The following is a 17161-nucleotide window of genomic DNA, read 5'->3' as shown; positions in this document are numbered from 1 at the left end:
TGGGTGGGGTAGATTAGAGGGGGGTGGGTGGGGTAGATTAGAGGGGGGTGGGTGGGGTAGATTAGAGGGGGGTGGGTGGGGTAGATTAGAGGGGGGTGGGTGGGGTAGATTAGAGGGGGGTGGGTGGGGTAGATTAGAGGGGGGTGGGTGGGGTAGATTAGAGGGGGGTGGGTGGGGTAGATTAGAGGGGGGTGGGTGGGGTAGAGAAGGGGTGGAGGGTTGTTAGAGGATTAGTTTTAAAAAATCATTATGTATTTTGTGCCTTTTTAATTTTTATTCATTAATTGTATGTTGAACATATGCATCTCATGATTTAATAAATATAATTTTTAAAAAAAGAATAGTTTCTCTTGTTAAAATCAGGAATGATTGGAAGCTTGATTTTAATTTGTCACTCTCCAATGTGGAATGGGATACTATTCTTAATTTGATTAATGAGACCTCCTTCTGTGCACAACATTGTTTATTGCAATTCTAATGTTAAATTATCGCACATTGCTCCATTATGTGATAGATGTAAAATATTTGAGGCTTCATTGATTCACACATTTTCGACTTGCCTTAGTTTAGAAATATTCTGGAAAAATATTTTTCATACTTTATCGGTGATTTTTAAGTTCAAAGTAGAACCCTGCCCATTAATTGTTCTATTTGTTTTTTCTCAAGAAGAGGATCTTTTAGTGACATTTAAAAAAAAAATTCAAAGATAGAGAATTGTAAACATTGATTTTAATATAAAATTTGAATATCTATTTTTTGATGAAGAAAAATAGTTATGATTTACAATGATGGATGTTATGTTAAATGGAAAGATTTATTTCATTTAAGTAATGGTTGACATAATTTACTGATCTGTACCTTTTGTATCCACTTCATTTTAACCAATAAGAATATTTTAAACAGAAAGAAGATAACTTATAGGATATCCTTCTCAGAAAAGCAACCAGAACTGTACATATTACTTCAAATGTTGTCTCATAAGCTGTGTCATGAGGTCCCAACTTTTGTCCTCAATACCCCACCCAATAAAGAGAAGTGTGCTGACACATTCTTCACCACTCTGTCCACCTACGTTATCACTTTCATGAAACTATGCATCTGCATCCCAAGGTCACTCTGTTCTGCAACATTCTCCAGGCCTCTACCATTTACTCTTCATCCTACCTTGGTTTGACTATGTGCAACATCTCGTACTTGTCTGAGTTAAATGCTCCTGGCCATTCCTTAGCCCACCTTCCCTACTAATCTAGATCCTATTGTAAATGATGATATCTTTCCTTGCTGTCTACTACATCACCAATTTTGGTGTCATATGCAAATTTGCCATTCATATCAAGGACAATGCTATCCATAAGATATTTGAAAAGAATTAGGCCATTCAGTCAATTGAGTCTGCTTCACCCATTCAAATCATAGCTGATGTATTTTCCATTCAATCCCACTTTCTTGTCTTTTCCCCATAACATTGATATTTTTACTTATCAAGAACCTATCACAGTCTGCTTTAAATATACCCATTGTCTTGGCCTCCGCAACTGTACATGACAATGAATTCCACAGATATGCAATCCTCTTGATTGAAGAAACCTCTCATCTCTGTTTTAATTAATGCCTTTTATACTGAGGCTGGGCTTTATGGTACTAAATTCTCATACTGCTGGAAACACTTTCTCCATGACCACTCTATCTAACCCTTTCAATATTCAGAGTTTCAAAGAGATTCCAGCTGATCCATCTAAACTCCAGCGAATATAGGTCCAGCACCATCAAGTACTCTGCAGATCTTAACATTCTCGTACCGGAGATCATTCATGTAAATGTCATATGAACCTTCTCTAATGACAGCACATCCTTCTGTAGATATAGGGCCCAAATACTCCAATTGTGCTCTGACAAATGCCTTGTAAAGTCATTATTTCTTCAAATAACTCCAACAGATTTCACAGGCAAGATTTTCCCTGAAGGAAAACTTACTAACTTCAGCCGATTTTATTTTGTGCTTTCAAGGACTCTGAATTTTATTCTTTAATATAGACTCTAACATCTTATCAACATCGATGTTAGAGTCTAACTGGCTTGTTAGTCTAACTGGTTTGTCTTTTGTTTCTCTCCCTTAAGGAGCAGTGTGGCATATGCAATTTTCTAGTCCTCTGGAACCATTTTCCATCCCTGAAAGATCACTACTAATGTGCTCACCATTTCTTCAGCTACCTCTTTCAGAACCATGGTGTAGTCTGTCCAGTCCTTGTCAATCCAAATTGCTACATGGATAACAAACAACAGTGGACCCTGTGTTATTATGCATGTCTAAAAAAGAACTGGCTGATGGAGGACCTCAGTTTTCTTCATGCTGACTTCCAGGCCAAACATTTTGGCAGTTTCCGCAAAGCAGGACGTCAAGCGCTGAAGAGCTGGCTCTGAATGGGCAACTAAAGCGGCATCGTCTGCAAAGAGTAGTTCACGGACAAGTTTCTCTTGTGTCTTGGTGTGAGCTTGCAGGCGCCTCAGATTGAAGAGACTGCCATCCGTGCGGTACCGGATGTAAACAGCGTCTTCATTGTTGGGGTCTTTCATGGCTTGGTTCAGCATCATGCTGAAGAAGATTGAAAAGAGGGTTGGTGCGAGAACACAGCCTTGCTTCACGCCATTGTTAATGGAGAAGGGTTCAGAGAGCTCATTGCTGTATCTGACCCGACCTTGTTGGTTTTCGTGCAGTTGGATAATCATGTTGAGGAACTTTGGGGGACATCCGATGCGCTCTAGTATTTGCCAAAGCCCTTTCCTGCTCACGGTGTCGAAGGCTTTGGTGAGGTCAACAAAGGTTATGTAGAGTCCTTTGTTTTGTTCTCTGCACTTTTCTTGGAGCTGTCTGAGGGCAAAGACCATGTCAGTAGTTCCTCTGTTTGCGCGAAAGCCGCACTGTGATTCTGGGAGAATATTCTCGGCAACACTAGGTATTATTCTATTTAGTAGAATCCTAGCGAAGATTTTGCCTGCAATGGAGAGCAACGTGATTCCCCTGTAGTTTGAGCAGTCTGATTTCTCGCCTTTGTTTTTGTACAGGGTGATGATGGTGGCATCACGAAGATCCTGAGGCAGTTTTCCTTGGTCCCAACAAAGCTTGAAAAACTCCAGCCCCCCCACATCTCCATTGGGCACACAAAACTCAAAACGGTCAACCAGTTTACCTATGTCGGCTGCACCATTTCATCAGATGCAAGGATCGACAATGAGATAGACAACAGACTCGCCAAGGCAAATAGCGCCTTTGGAAGACTACACAAAAGAGTCTGGAAAAACAACCAACTGAAAAACCTCACAAAGATAAGCGTATACAGAGCCGTTGTCATACCCACACTCCTGTTCGGCTCCGAATCATGGGTCCTCTACCGGCATCACCTACGGCTCCTAGAACGCTTCCACCAGCGTTGTCTCCGCTCCATCCTCAACATCCATTGGAGCGCTTTCATCCCTAACGTCGAAGTACTCGAGATGGCAGAGGTCGACAGCATCGAGTCCACGCTGCTGAAGATCCAGCTGCGCTGGATGGGTCACGTCTCCAGAATGGAGGACCATCGCCTTCCCAAGATCATGTTATATGGCGAGCTCTCCACTGGCCACCGTGACAGAGGTGCACCAAAGAAAAGGTACAAGGACTGCCTAAAGAAATCTCTTGGTGCCTGCCACATTGACCACCGCCAGTGGGCTGATAACGCCTCAAACCGTGCATCTTGGCGCCTCACAGTTTGGCGGGCAGCAACCTCCTTTGAAGAAGACCGCAGAGCCCACCTCACTGACAAAAGGCAAAGGAGGAAAAACCCAACACCCAACCCCAACCAACCAATTTTCCCCTGCAACCGCTGCAACCGTGTCTGCCTGTCCCGCATCGGACTTGTCAGCCACAAACGAGCCTGCAGCTGACGTGGACTTTTTACCCCCTCCATAAATCTTCGTCCGCGAAGCCAAGCCAAAGAAGAAAAAAGAACTACATAGGCTATGAGTGGTTTGTATGGGAACAAAATGGAGACTACAACAGAATTAGAGTGCATTGTAGGTTCAAGCAGCTCCAAAAACCCACATTAGGTTGTTCTTCTTCAAGTAAAAAAAATAACAAGGTGTCATAAGACAACAGACTTGCCAAGGCAAATAGCGCCTTTGGAAGACTACACAAATGAGTCTTGAAAAACAACCAACTGAAAAACCTCACAAAGATTAGCGTATACAGAGCCGTTGTCATACCCACACTCCTGTTCGGCTCCAAATCATGGGTCCTCTACCGGCATCACCTACAGCTCCTAGAAAGCTTCCACCAGCGTTGTCTCCGCTCCATCCTCAACATCCATTGGAGCGCTTTCATCCCTAACGTCGAAGTACTTGAGATGGCAGAGGCCAACAGCATCGAATCCACGCTGCTGAAGATCAAACTGCGCTGGGTAGGTCACTTCTCCAGAATGGAGGACCATCGCCTTCCCAAGATCGTGTTGTATGGCGAGCTCTCCATTGGCCACCGAGACAGAGGTGCACCAAAGAAGAGGTAGAAGGACTACCAAAAGAAATCTCTTGGTGCCTGCCACATTGACCACCGCCAGTGGGCTGATATCGCCTCAAACCGTGCATCTTGGCGCCTCACAGTTCGGTGGGCAGCAACCTCCTTTGAAGAAGACCGCAGAGCCCACCTCACTGACAAAAGACAAAGGAGGAAAATCCCAAAACCCAGTCGACCAATTTTCCCTTGCAACCGCTGCAACCGTGTCTGCCTGTCCCGCATCGGACTTGTCAGCCACAAACGAGCCTGCAGCTGACGTGGACATTACCCCTCCATAAATCTTCGTCCGTGATGCCAAGCCAAAGAAAGGAAGAAAAGACAATAGTTCCCGTCATGTATAAGTAAAGTCCTCCAACATCAAAGCAGTTTACCGGCAATCCAGCCGATAATTGGAAATGCTTCAAACAGCGATTCAGCATTAACTTAAAGGCTGATGGAGTGGGAGATTCTGATGAAAACAGAAAACTTCTATATTTCTACACATAATGGGTGAAAATGCCTTGGATGAGTTTTCAAATTGATGAGACAGTTTCATGTTGGAGACTCTGATTTAAAAAAAAATAAAAAAAAATTGAAGAGTATTTTGTTCCAAGTAAAAACATCCCATTTGAGAGATTCATGTTTTTCTCATGTGACCAGAAACAAGGTATGAGCTTCAGCCAATATTTAACCAAGCTTCACACACTGAGCAAGTCCTGTGAATTTGGAGATTTGAAAAACTCACTCATTAGAGACGGAATAGTTTGCAGAGTCCCAGATAATGGGCTTAGAGAAAGATTGTTGAGTGAAAATGATTTACACTAGAAAAGTCTGTGAATATTTAGGCAGCAGAGACAATAAGAACACAAGCTAAGGAGTTACGCAGGAGAGACAAAACAGTGCATGCAGTGAAAACAGAGGAGCAGAGCACATAGGGTTTCCCACAGCTACAGCAAAGCAAAAAGGTAGGACCAAATAGTAAATGCAGCAGGTGTGGAGGTGAACATATTCCAAAGATATGCCCTGCCTATGGAAAGTTTTGCAATAAATGTGGGAAAAAGAATCATTTTGTAAAGTGCTGCAAAGCAGGGGCTTCCAAGATAAAGGTGCACACACTACAGACTACTGCTGCTGGTAAAAACAGAATGGATCATTCCAGTGACTGTGAATGAGACAGTGATTCCATTTAAGATGGACACTGGAGCCTGGGATTACAAGAATCTCACCATAAAGAACAAGACTTATCCAGCAAAATTAAAAGTGACAGGCTACAGTAAAAGGGGGCTGTATGGTGATCTTCAAACACAAAGGGTGACATCTAAAGTCATAGCTACTGATTGTAGAAAAGAGATTGTACAGCCAACATTCGGTCTGGGTGCATGTGAAGAGCTCAACCTGGTGACAAGAGTTTTCATAGCAGCTTCACAGATGGAAGACGAGCACACAGCACTCATGTAAGAGTATGCAGATGCCTTTGAGGGGCTTGGATGTTTACCTGGTGTATACAAGATCCATGTAGATGAAACAGTGGCTCCTGTTGTCCAGACATGTAGGAAAGTTTACTTAGAGACAAACTTAAACAAGAACCAGCACATATGAGCAGATGAAAGTCATAAAGAAAATTGAAGAATCTACAAATTGGGACAGCTCACTGGTCATCGTGCAAAAGAAACATGGAGCATTGTGTATATGGAATCACAAATTTTATCTTTTACCTCTTTAGTAGCCAGAAAGATAATTTTCTTGAAATGGAAAGACACCACACCAGCAACTCATGCTCAATGGTTACAGGATATTATGTCCTACCTAAGCCTGAAAAAAAAATCAGATACTCAATTAAAGTACCCAAGAAATCTCAATAAAGCCATCAAGAAAGAACATTTTAAATTGCTGACCTTGGAGGAAATCATGTCTCAGATTGCAGTTGCCAAGTGGTTTAACAAGCTCAATGTGTCATCTGGGTTTTGGCAGATGAAGCTCAATGAGGAAAGTTCGAGACCATGCACTTTCAAAACTCCGCACGGAAGATGCCATTTTCTTTGGCTACTAAAAGGGATCTTGTCTGCTCCAGATATCTACCATAAAAGCATTCACAAGGACTTCGAAAGTATACCTGGAGTTAAGACCATGATGGATGGCATCATTGTATGGGAGACAACCAAGTATGAAAATGATACATGACTAAGGTATCAGCCATTGAGAATTTTGTGAGGCCCCAAAATAAAGAGGAGGTGAGACATTTCTTGGAGATGGTAACTTACCTGGCTAAGTTCATCCCTCGTTTATCGACTGTGTCAGCACAACTTTGGTAAGTCCTTGAGCAGAAAAATGAGTGGATCTGGTTGCACAAGCAAGAATTCTAGGCATTAAAAAAAAAGTCCTAACAGAAGAGTCTGTACTAAAGTTTTATGATCCAGATAGGTGCACCAGATATCCTGACATGGCCTTGGAATGGTACTATTGCAGCAGCATAAGGACACATGAAACCTGTGGCTTCTGCATCAAGGGTTTTAACAAGTGCAGAAGCCAACCATGAACAGATAAAGAAAGAGCTTTTTGCCAGCACTTATGCATGTGAAAGGTTCCATCAATACATTTATGGAAAAGCTCTTAAAGTGGAGACAGACCATAGACCACTGGTCTCAATTATGCCCAAACCACTGAATGACTGTCCCTGAGGGTACAGAGCAGGTTGATAAACCTGCAGAAATACGATGTGAAAATGAGCTACGTGTCAGGAAAATACCAGTTTGCAGCTGATGCACTTTCGAGCAATTAACAAGAAAGAAAAGAGCGGCCAAGATGTTAATACAGTGATGCAGGCCTATGTTGACATGATTATCACCTCATTTTCAGTATCCCAGGGATAGAACAGAGCAGATCAGGAAAGTAACAGACCAATGAAACAATGAAAGAGCTCAAAGATACAATACAGAAAGGATGGCCAACAGCTAAGAATGACTGTCCAATAGGTATTTGGGAATATTAGGAATGCAGAGATGAACTGTCAGTTGTAAAAGATAGGGTCTTCAAAGGGAACAGGTTTGTGATGCTCTAGAAGATGCACGAATGACATTTTGGTGAGGAAAATTGCAAATGTGGAGCTTGTGAGGTGATGCACTTGCCCAGAATGAACCAAGACACAAGCCAGACCACTGCTTCATGCAAAATATGCCTTACCTATAGACCAAAGCAACAAGTAGAGCCACTTACACCACATCTTGTACCGGAGAGGCCGCACTTCAAAGTTGGAGTAGGTTTGTTTGACTGTAATGGGAAGAGTCAGATAGTGGTAACAGACTCTATTTCTAATTACCCAGACGTAGCAACACTGCAGTCAACATCCAACAAAGCAGTTAAACCTTTCATGAAAAATGTGTTTGCGAGGCATGGAGTTCCTTGTGAAGTCATATCAGACAATGTCCACAATTTTTGAGCAGTGAATTTGAGTCTTTTGCAAATATTTGGGGATTTTGACATACAAATTCAAACCCAGATCACTCAAAGTCTCATGGCCTAACAAAGAGTTCTGTCAAGGTGGTGAAGAGCCTCATGAAGAAAGTCCATGATGGACGAGAGGATTTCCACAGAAGTCTAATGATTTCCAGGTGCACCACTACAGAATGGCCTTTCTCCTATCCATATGCTGATGGGTCGACACATACGGACCAGCCTTCCAATGCATATAAATCTGTTGACACCTAAAGGAGGATCAAGGTCAAACTGGCTAAAGTGGAAGAGAAAGTAAAACAGAAACACTATCATGATAAGACTGCAAAAAGCATACCAGTCCTGAAGCCTGGAGTTCAAGTGTGAATCTGAGATCACAATTTTGGCACATGGTCCATGAAAGGATATATGTAAGAGGAAATAGAGCCACACTCTGACCAGATCCAGCCAGTGGGAGGGACACCTCTGAGAAAGAACTGTGTGGATCTAAGACCACAAGCTCCAACCCATGGTCATGTAGAAAAGGGATATGTTGTTCAGAATTCACAGAAAGACACAAATACCAGTGGAAACATATGGCAGACTAAAAAGGACTGTTAAGCCAACCATCTCAGAGACTAATTGAAAGTTGTTGAGTGAAAAGAGTCTGGCCACGGAATGTAGATACCCTTGTTATATTGACATGGTATTGAGTTTGTGTTTTTTTTTCTATTTTTTTAATAAAAAGAGGGGAAAGATGTGTTATTATACAAGTATAATAAAGAACTTTAGGGACTTTTTACCCCCTCCATAAATCTTCGTCCACGAAGCCAAGCCAAAGAATAAAGAACTACATTTCCCAGTAGACAGTTTGCGCATGAACAAAATGGAGACTACGTCAGAAGTCAAGTGCATTGTTGGTTCAAACAGCTCTAAAAATAGTTGTTTAACCATTAAGGCCCATGTAAGGTTGTTGTTCTTCAAGGAAAAAACATAACAGACCCATCACCAATCATTGCAGTACATCACTGATCACAAGCCTCAATCAGAAAAAGCAATCCTCCACTGCTGCCCTCTGACCCCATCAACTAAACTTGTTTTAATTCCAATTGACAAGCTCATCATTGGTCATGTGATGAATTATATTTTTGATTGAGGTGAATGGAGTATGGTAGGTAATTATTTCCAAATTTAACTTCATTTGTTCTTACTCTTTCCATCAGGTGTATCAGATGTCATGAATCATTCATTGCTACCACACAATCATGTGATTGTCAGTCAAATATTTTGGTAAGCAAAAGTATTCTTAAATTTGTTCATAAATGCTGTCTTCTTTAATGTAACTGATGTCGGAAAACTGCTTATGTATTTTAGAAATAAAGAGAAGCTGCAGATGCTGAAATCTGGTGCAAGCTGAGTTCTTAAGTTTTTTTTGCTTCTATATTTTTGTGTGGTACATCGATTAGAAATCTGCTAAATAAGCAAAAAGGTGTTCTATACTTACGGTTAACTGTGGCCCAGTAAAAAGTATTAAAAATTAATGTTATTTGTAATGTAATAGATTTTATTTGGAATAAACTACTTAGTTGACAAACAAGTCTGAAAGAGAAAGCTACAATAAACTTCAGCGATATTCTCTGGGTTTTTTCTAGACTGGAGGATTATGCTTTCTTCATCATCCTGAGGACTTAACTTCTTCAGTGGTTACAAATATTATCTATGAGCAAGTAAGTATAATAAAGCTTAATTAATAATCTCTAATACTAATAAATAATTACTCAAACTTCTTCAAAATAATAATGCATAGAAATTTATATTCAGAATAATTACCATAAATATATATTTTTTCTTCTTTGATCTTTCCACTGGTGGATACACATCAGAAACCTCCCAGTTTTTGTCAGTATTGCCCAGCTGGTTCCATTCCTATTTATTTATTTATAGTCAGAGAACCACTTGTAATAGATTATTTTGCCAGTTCAAGGGCTGTGTTAAGAAGGATTTCAAGGATTATTTTGGCCTCTCTTCTTTTCACCTCTTTAGGCAACACCATCCTAAAGTATGTTGTCAGTTTCCTTGTGTGTGTTGACAACACTTCCTCTATTCTTAACTGTGTCTAAATTGTGAGACTTTTCAAATTCCTTACTGTGTCAGTGAAATTTTGAATGAGGGTTTATTTTTACATCTGACAAAAATACCTGCAAATCAGGAAGCCATTCAACCTCGAGGTTGATTCAACAATGATAATATGTTGAAACAAACTACCTCAGAAGTAGTCTCTCTCTCTTTGGCTTGGCTTCGCGGACGAAGATTTATGGAGGGGGTAAAAAGTCCACGTCAGCTGCAGGCTCGTTTGTGGCTGACCAGTCCGATGCGGGACAGGCAGACACGATTGCAGCGGTTGCAAGGGAAAATTGGTTGGTTGGGGTTGGGTGTTGGGTTTTTCCTCCTTTGCCTTTTGTCAGTGAGGTGGGCTCTGCGGTCTTCTTCAAAGGAGGCTGCTGCCCGCCAAACTGTGAGGCGCCAAGATGCACGGTTTGAGGCGTTATCAGCCCACTGGCGGTGGTCAATGTGGCAGGCACCAAGAGATTTCTTTAGGCAGTCCTTGTACCTTTTCTTTGGTGCACCTCTGTCACGGTGGCCAGTGGAGAGCTCGCCATATAATACGATCTTGGGAAGGCGATGGTCCTCCATTCTGGAGACGTGACCCATCCAGCGCAGCTGGATCTTCAGCAGCGTGGACTCGATGCTGTCGACCTCTGCCATCTCGAGTACCTCGACGTTAGGGGTGTGAGCGCTCCAATGGATGTTGAGGATGGAGCGGAGACAACGCTGGTGGAAGCGTTCTAGGAGCCGTAGGTGGTGCCGGTAGAGGACCCATGATTCGGAGCCGAACAGGAGTGTGGGTATGACAACGGCTCTGTATACGCTTATCTTTGTGAGGTTTTTCAGTTGGTTGTTTTTCCAGACTCTTTTGTGTAGTCTTCCAAAGGCGCTATTTGCCTTGGCGAGTCTGTTGTCTATCTCATTGTCGATCCTTGCATCTGATGAAATGGTGCAGCCGAGATAGGTAAACTGGTTGACCGTTTTGAGTTTTGTGTGCCCGATGGAGATGTGGGGGGGCTGGTAGTCATGGTGGGGAGCTGGCTGATGGAGGACCTCAGTTTTCTTCAGGCTGACTTCCAGGCCAAACATTTTGGCAGTTTCCGCAAAGCAGGACGTCAAGCGCTGAAGAGCTGGCTCTGAATGGGCAACTAAAGCGGCATCATCTGCAAAGAGTAGTTCACGGACAAGTTTCTCTTGTGTCTTGGTGTGAGCTTGCAGGCGCCTCAGATTGAAGATATGATTGAAGAATGATAATATGTTGAAACAAACTACCTCAGAAGTAGTAGTTTTCTGTTTAATGCACAATATTTCCAAACAGAATAGCACAGCCATAGGATTCCTAGGCTTTCTATTTTAATTCATGAAAGATGTTTCCTGAAAAACAAATCCAGCGTTAAAAATTATTTCAGTAAAAATAAACAAGATTTTTTTTTTTTAATTTTATTTAAACTTTTCATCTCAAAATAATAATTGTATAGTTATATCAATTCCATGATACATGATGGTTTTATAAACCCCCCTCCCCCACCAAAATAAATGATGGGGAAAAAAAAGCAAGCAAGAAAGTAAGAACTGGTTGTCAAGGGATCACTGCCTTCCCTTTTTCAGTTTTATTTGTTTATCCCAAGGAGTTAACAAGGTTTCACGAGGTTTAGAGAAAGCCATTTATAAATTTATACCTACAATAAGTAAATATGGGCTCTAATTTTTCAAAATATATTTTTATTTATTAAGTTGTATGTAATCTTCTGAAGAGGTATACAGCTATGAATCTCCACATGCCATCTTTCCAAACCTAAATGAGAATCCGATTTCTGTGTCATTTTCTAGCAACTTATAATGCAATTTTTACAAATTCTTTTTGATAGAAATTCAGTTTCAATTTTGGTCTTATCTGTGAAATATTACCCAAGATCTACCGGGACCATTTCCTGAAGAGGACACACAAAATCAGTGAACCAGTGTGGACTCGAAAGGCCAACATGGCCTGTTTCCGCTCCGTAAATGGTTATATGGATCCTATGGAAATTTAACCCTCCTGTGACTTGTTCCAAAAAAGTTTCTCATTCTATCCAAAATGATGTCAATTTTGGGCATGACCACATAGAATGTAAAAAAAAAAGTACTAATCTCTTGGCTCCTTTAAAACATTGATCTGAAAGATCTGACTTTAATCTATTTAATTTTTGTGAGCTAAAATATGGTTGATGTAAAAAATTAAACTGAACAACAAATCTTTAAACAATTTCATTGTGTAAATGCAGCATCAGCAATCCAAAATATGATATAAATATGGACATTTCTGTTTAGATGAAAACTTTGCCTCATAATTCCCAAATAAATAAATTTACAATGTTCCAAGTTATTATCCTGACCATTTCTTGTCATTTTGCAGGGTTTTAAAGTTTCATCTGCGTGGTTTGTCACTCATTTGAAGGCATCTGCTATTGCATGCTTAGTAAGTTTGAATTAAACATTTTAGGGGGGGGGAGAAAGATACCCAAACTCCCAAGAATAGATAGGAGTAAGCATTTTTAAAGTCTCAAATCTGTTACAATAGTTTTAATAGAGATGAACCGCAGACGGGTGACTGATCCATTCTCAGAAAAGTAATCTATCAGCAAAAACAACAGTAAAAAGCCCCTTTCACACCACCAAGTACATGTGGGTTGAACCGGCCAATTTAGCAAGTGCATAAGCAGGTAACCGGGCAGGACGTGTTTATATAAAAAAAAAAAAAAAAAAAATCAACCAGGCTTAGACTCTTGGTGGCAGCACGTGTCAGATCTCAGTTGAGTTAACTTGTTAATCACTCTCTGGCCGTGTGAATGGTCTACTCGACTTACTGGATACCATCAGTAATGTTAATGCCTGCATGTTTGCACCAGTCATATTTCACAGCGCAGTCAGACATGCTCTGACAGCCCTGCCAACTGCACAATTATATTTCACAGCACAGCTGGCGGTAATGTCAGACCACAGCTGGCTGAACTTTAAAATACAACTCTGCAGTCAGTGGGGCTGTCAGAGCGTGGCCAGCAGTAATGTTAGAGGCTGGCTGTGCTGTGAAATATAACTGTTCAGCTGGTTGGCCTGTGAGAGCTCCGTATGTAATACGTCACTCATGATGTCACCACTGGCAGTGGGACCCCCCCCTTTAATTCCTGGGTTCCTGATGAACCAGGTAAATCAAGGCGCAGTGGCAAAGGCTCTCCGAGTGCAGCGTACCTGGTAAATTTCCTTGGAGGGTTGGTGATGTGAAAGGAGATAAAGTCTAAAAATCTGGATGCCATAAAATCAGATTGCCTAAGAATCTGGAATTCTTGAAAACTATCGGCTTTTGCATGCATGCCCGCATTGTGTAAACGCCACAGATGCATTGCCCGAGAATCCTCAAAATCCAAACTGACCCGTTCCCCAAGCAGTCTGGATTTTAGGACTTTTACTGTATGACTAAGGATATTTGTCTCTTTTAAGAGGAATTATATTTTAAGCTTATAGTGACGATGTTTTCTGAAGGTTCAAAAACTAGGCTAATAGAAGGACTAACTAAAGTAAATATTTTTACTGAAGTCTTTGTGGCTGCCAGGAATAGCTGGTTCCTCTAACTTCAACATAGTTGCCATAGTAATTATTCCAAATCCCAATGTTTCCCACAAATTCCATCTACTTCGCTCCCATGATTTCTAATGGCAATTCTTCAATTTCACAAGTTTAACACTTCTCCAACCTGATCTGGATCTGAAGAACTATTCTCTATCCTCCACCTAAATCACAATTTCCCTTTTAATTCCACTTTAAGATGTGATTTGAGGTCAATCTTCTTCAGCATGATGCTGAACCAAGCCATGAAAGACCTCAACAATGAAGACACTGTTTACATCCGGTACCGCACGGATGGCAGTCTCTTCAATCTGAGGCGCCTGCAAGCTCACACCAAGACACAAGAGAAACTTGTCCGTGAACTACTCTTTGCAGATGATGCCGCTTTAGTTGCCCATTCAGAGCCAGCTCTTCAGCGCTTGACGTCCTGTTTTGCGGAAACTGCCAAAATGTTTGGCCTGGAAGTCAGCCTGAAGAAAACTGAGGTCCTCCATCAGCCAGCTCCCCACCATGACTACCAGCCCCCCCACATCTCCATCGGGCACACAAAACTCAAAACGGTCAACCAGTTTACCTATCTCGGTGGCATCATTTCATCAGATGCAAGGATCGACAACGAGATAGACAACAGACTCGCCAAGGCAAATAGCGCCTTTGGAAGACTACACAAAAGAGTCTGGAAAAACAACCAACTGAAAAACCTCACAAAGATAAGCGTATACAGAGCCGTTGTCATACCCACACTCCTGTTCGGCTCCGAATCATGGGTCCTCTACCGGCATCACCTACGGCTCCTAGAACGCTTCCACCAGCGTTGTCTCCGCTCCATCCTCAACATTCATTGGAGCGCTTTCATCCCTAACGTCGAAGTACTCGAGATGGCATCGAGTCCACGCTGCTGAAGATCAAACTGCGCTGGGTAGGTCACATCTCCAGAATGGAGGACCATCACCTTCCCAAGATCATGTTATATGGCGAGCTCTCCACTGGCCACCGAGACAGAGATGCACCAAAGAAGAGGTACAAGGACTGCCTAAAGAAAGCTCTTGGTGCCTGCCATATTGACCACTGCCAGTGGGCTGATATCGCCTCAAACCGTGCATCTTGGTGCCTCACAGTTTGGCGGGCAGCAATCTCCTTTGAAGAAGACCGCAGAGCCCACCTCACTGACAAAAGGCAAAGAAGGAAAAACCCAACACCCAACCCCAACCAACCAATTTTCCCCTGCAACCGCTGCAACCGTGTCTGCCTGTCCCGCATCGGACTTGTCAGCCACAAACGAGCCTGCAGCTGACATGGACATTTACCCCCTCCAAAAATCTTCGTCTGCGAAGCCAAGCCAAAGAAGAAGATGTGATTTAGTTTTCCAAACCGTTAATAAAATTCTGAAAAATTAAAAGATGTCCCCCTCTTAAAATCAGCAGGACATTTGAAATTCCTGTTTGAATCAAGGCACTGACTCTTCTTCTTCCAACTACCCCACCCCCCCCCCCCCCCAACACCCCATACAGTAGTCTAAATCGGTCCTTGTCGTTGAACCTTATTATTATTATTATTAAAAAAACACGAAATAGGAGCAGGAGTTGGCCTGTTGGCTACACAACAATATGATGGCTGATCTGTTATCACAGACAATTTTCCTGACCTGTCCCAATCCCCTTGGTATCCTGTAATATCCAGAGAACATACAATAACCTCCATAATATTTGGACAAAGACACATTTCTTTTCCTTTATTTGCCCCTGTGCTCCACAGTTTTAAATTTCCAATTAAACAATTCACATGGGTGGTACGGTTAGCACAACACTGTTAGAGCACCAGCGACTGGGAATGGGGTCGAATCCCATGCTGTCTGTAAGGAGTTTATATGTTCTCCCCGTGTATGCATTGGCTTCCTCCAAGTGCTCAGGTTTTCTCCCACCATTCAAAAAAATGTACTGGGGGTTGTAGGTTAATTGGGTGGCACAGGCTCATGCACTGAAAGGGTCTGTTATGATGCTGTATGTCTAAATTTAAAAACAAAATTTAAAAGTTAATTAAAGTGCACATTCCAGATTTTATTAAAGGATATTGGTGTACAGTTTGGTTTGACAATGTAGAAATTACAGCACTTTTTAATACATAGTCCCCTCATTTCAGGACACTCTATATTTGGGACATAGCAGTGGTTTGTATTGTATATAAAAGTAGCCGTGTTTGGTAACTTGTTGCAAACACCTTACATGTAATGACTGCTTGAATTTTGTGATTCATAGACATCACCAGGTGCTGAGCATCTTCTCTGATGATTCTCTACCAGTCCTCTACTGCTGCCATCTTCAGCTCCTGCTTGTTTCGACAGCTTGTTCCCTTAAGTTTTCCATTCAGCATATGGAAGGTATCCTCATTTGGATTTACATCAGCTGACTGACTTGACCATTCAAGAATTTTCCAGTTTTTAGCATTGAACAGCTACTTTGTCGCTTTAGCAGTATGTTTGGGATTATTGTCCTGCTGTAGGATGAATTGCCGTCCAATGAGTTTGGAGGAATTTGCTCGAACTTGAGCAGATATTTCTATACAAAGAATTCATTTTGGTATGCCTTCAGCAGTTGCATCATCAATGAAGATAAGAGTGCCAGTACCTGTGGCAGCCATACGTGCCCAGGTCATAACAGCATCAACAGCATGCTTTACAGATGAGGTTGTATGTTTTGGATCTTGGGCAGTTCCTTTGCACCTCCACACTTTGCTCTTGCCATCACTCTAATGCAAGTTAATCTCGGTCTTATCTGTCCACAAGTCCTTTATCCAGAATTCTGCAGTCTCTTTTACATACTTATTGGCCAATTGTAATCTGGCCATCCTTTTTGTGACTAACTAGTAGTTTGCATCTTACAGCATAACATTCATGAAGTCTTCTGTGGACAGTAGTCATTGAGATATTCACACCTGCCTCCTGAAGAGTGTCTATCGGAGACAGGCATTTGGGGATTTTCTTCATTGTGATGAGAATTCTTCTGTCATCAGCAGTGGAGTCTTCCTTGGCCTCCCAATCTACCAATCTATTTCCATTTACTAAACTTATCAGTACACTCTTTCTTCTTAATGTTCCAAACAGTTGATTTGGTAATCCAAAGATTTGGGTGATGTCCCTTACTGTTTTATTCATGTTTTTCAGCTGCATAATGGCTTCTTTGACTTCCATTGGCACAATTATGGTCCTCATGTTGTAAAATGGCAACTACAGACTCCAAAGGTGATTAAAAGCTTCAAACCAAGCTGAGCTCTCTTATATCGGCACCAATGAAACAATTAAACATACCTGAATAATCACAAACACCTGTGAAGCCAAATGTCCCAAACATTATAATGTCCTGAAATGAGGGGACTATGTGTAACATTCACTGTAATTTCGACATTGTCAAACAAAAATGTACACAAATACTCTTTAATAAAATCTGGAAGTGCACTTTAATTATATTTGAATTGCTTGAAAACAAATTTAGAACTGTGGAG

The 17161-nt window shown here is 41.6% G+C and overlaps 1 protein-coding gene across 10 annotated transcripts in view; it reads left to right on the top strand.

Annotated features, from left to right (window-relative positions):
* Window positions 1–17161, top strand: part of tmem67 (transmembrane protein 67) — a 115730-nt gene that overhangs the window by 26467 nt on the left and 72102 nt on the right. For 8 of the 10 annotated variants that reach the window (XM_069921909.1, XM_069921910.1, XM_069921905.1 and 5 more), the window contains 3 exons: window positions 9178–9244; window positions 9607–9681; window positions 12456–12518. In XM_069921909.1, coding sequence (XP_069778010.1) covers window positions 9178–9244; window positions 9607–9681; window positions 12456–12518 — 205 coding nt within the window. The remainder of the gene's footprint in view (window positions 1–9177; window positions 9245–9606; window positions 9682–12455; window positions 12519–17161) is intronic. The other 2 variants (XM_069921906.1, XM_069921902.1) reach the window with 1 other exon arrangement.

Source organism: Narcine bancroftii, chromosome 2, assembly GCF_036971445.1.
Source record: "Narcine bancroftii isolate sNarBan1 chromosome 2, sNarBan1.hap1, whole genome shotgun sequence".
In the NCBI taxonomy this organism is placed as follows: domain Eukaryota; kingdom Metazoa; phylum Chordata; class Chondrichthyes; order Torpediniformes; family Narcinidae; genus Narcine; species Narcine bancroftii.
The sequence above is the reverse complement of the archived record's forward strand: the minus strand, read 5'-3'. Positions and strand labels throughout refer to the sequence as shown.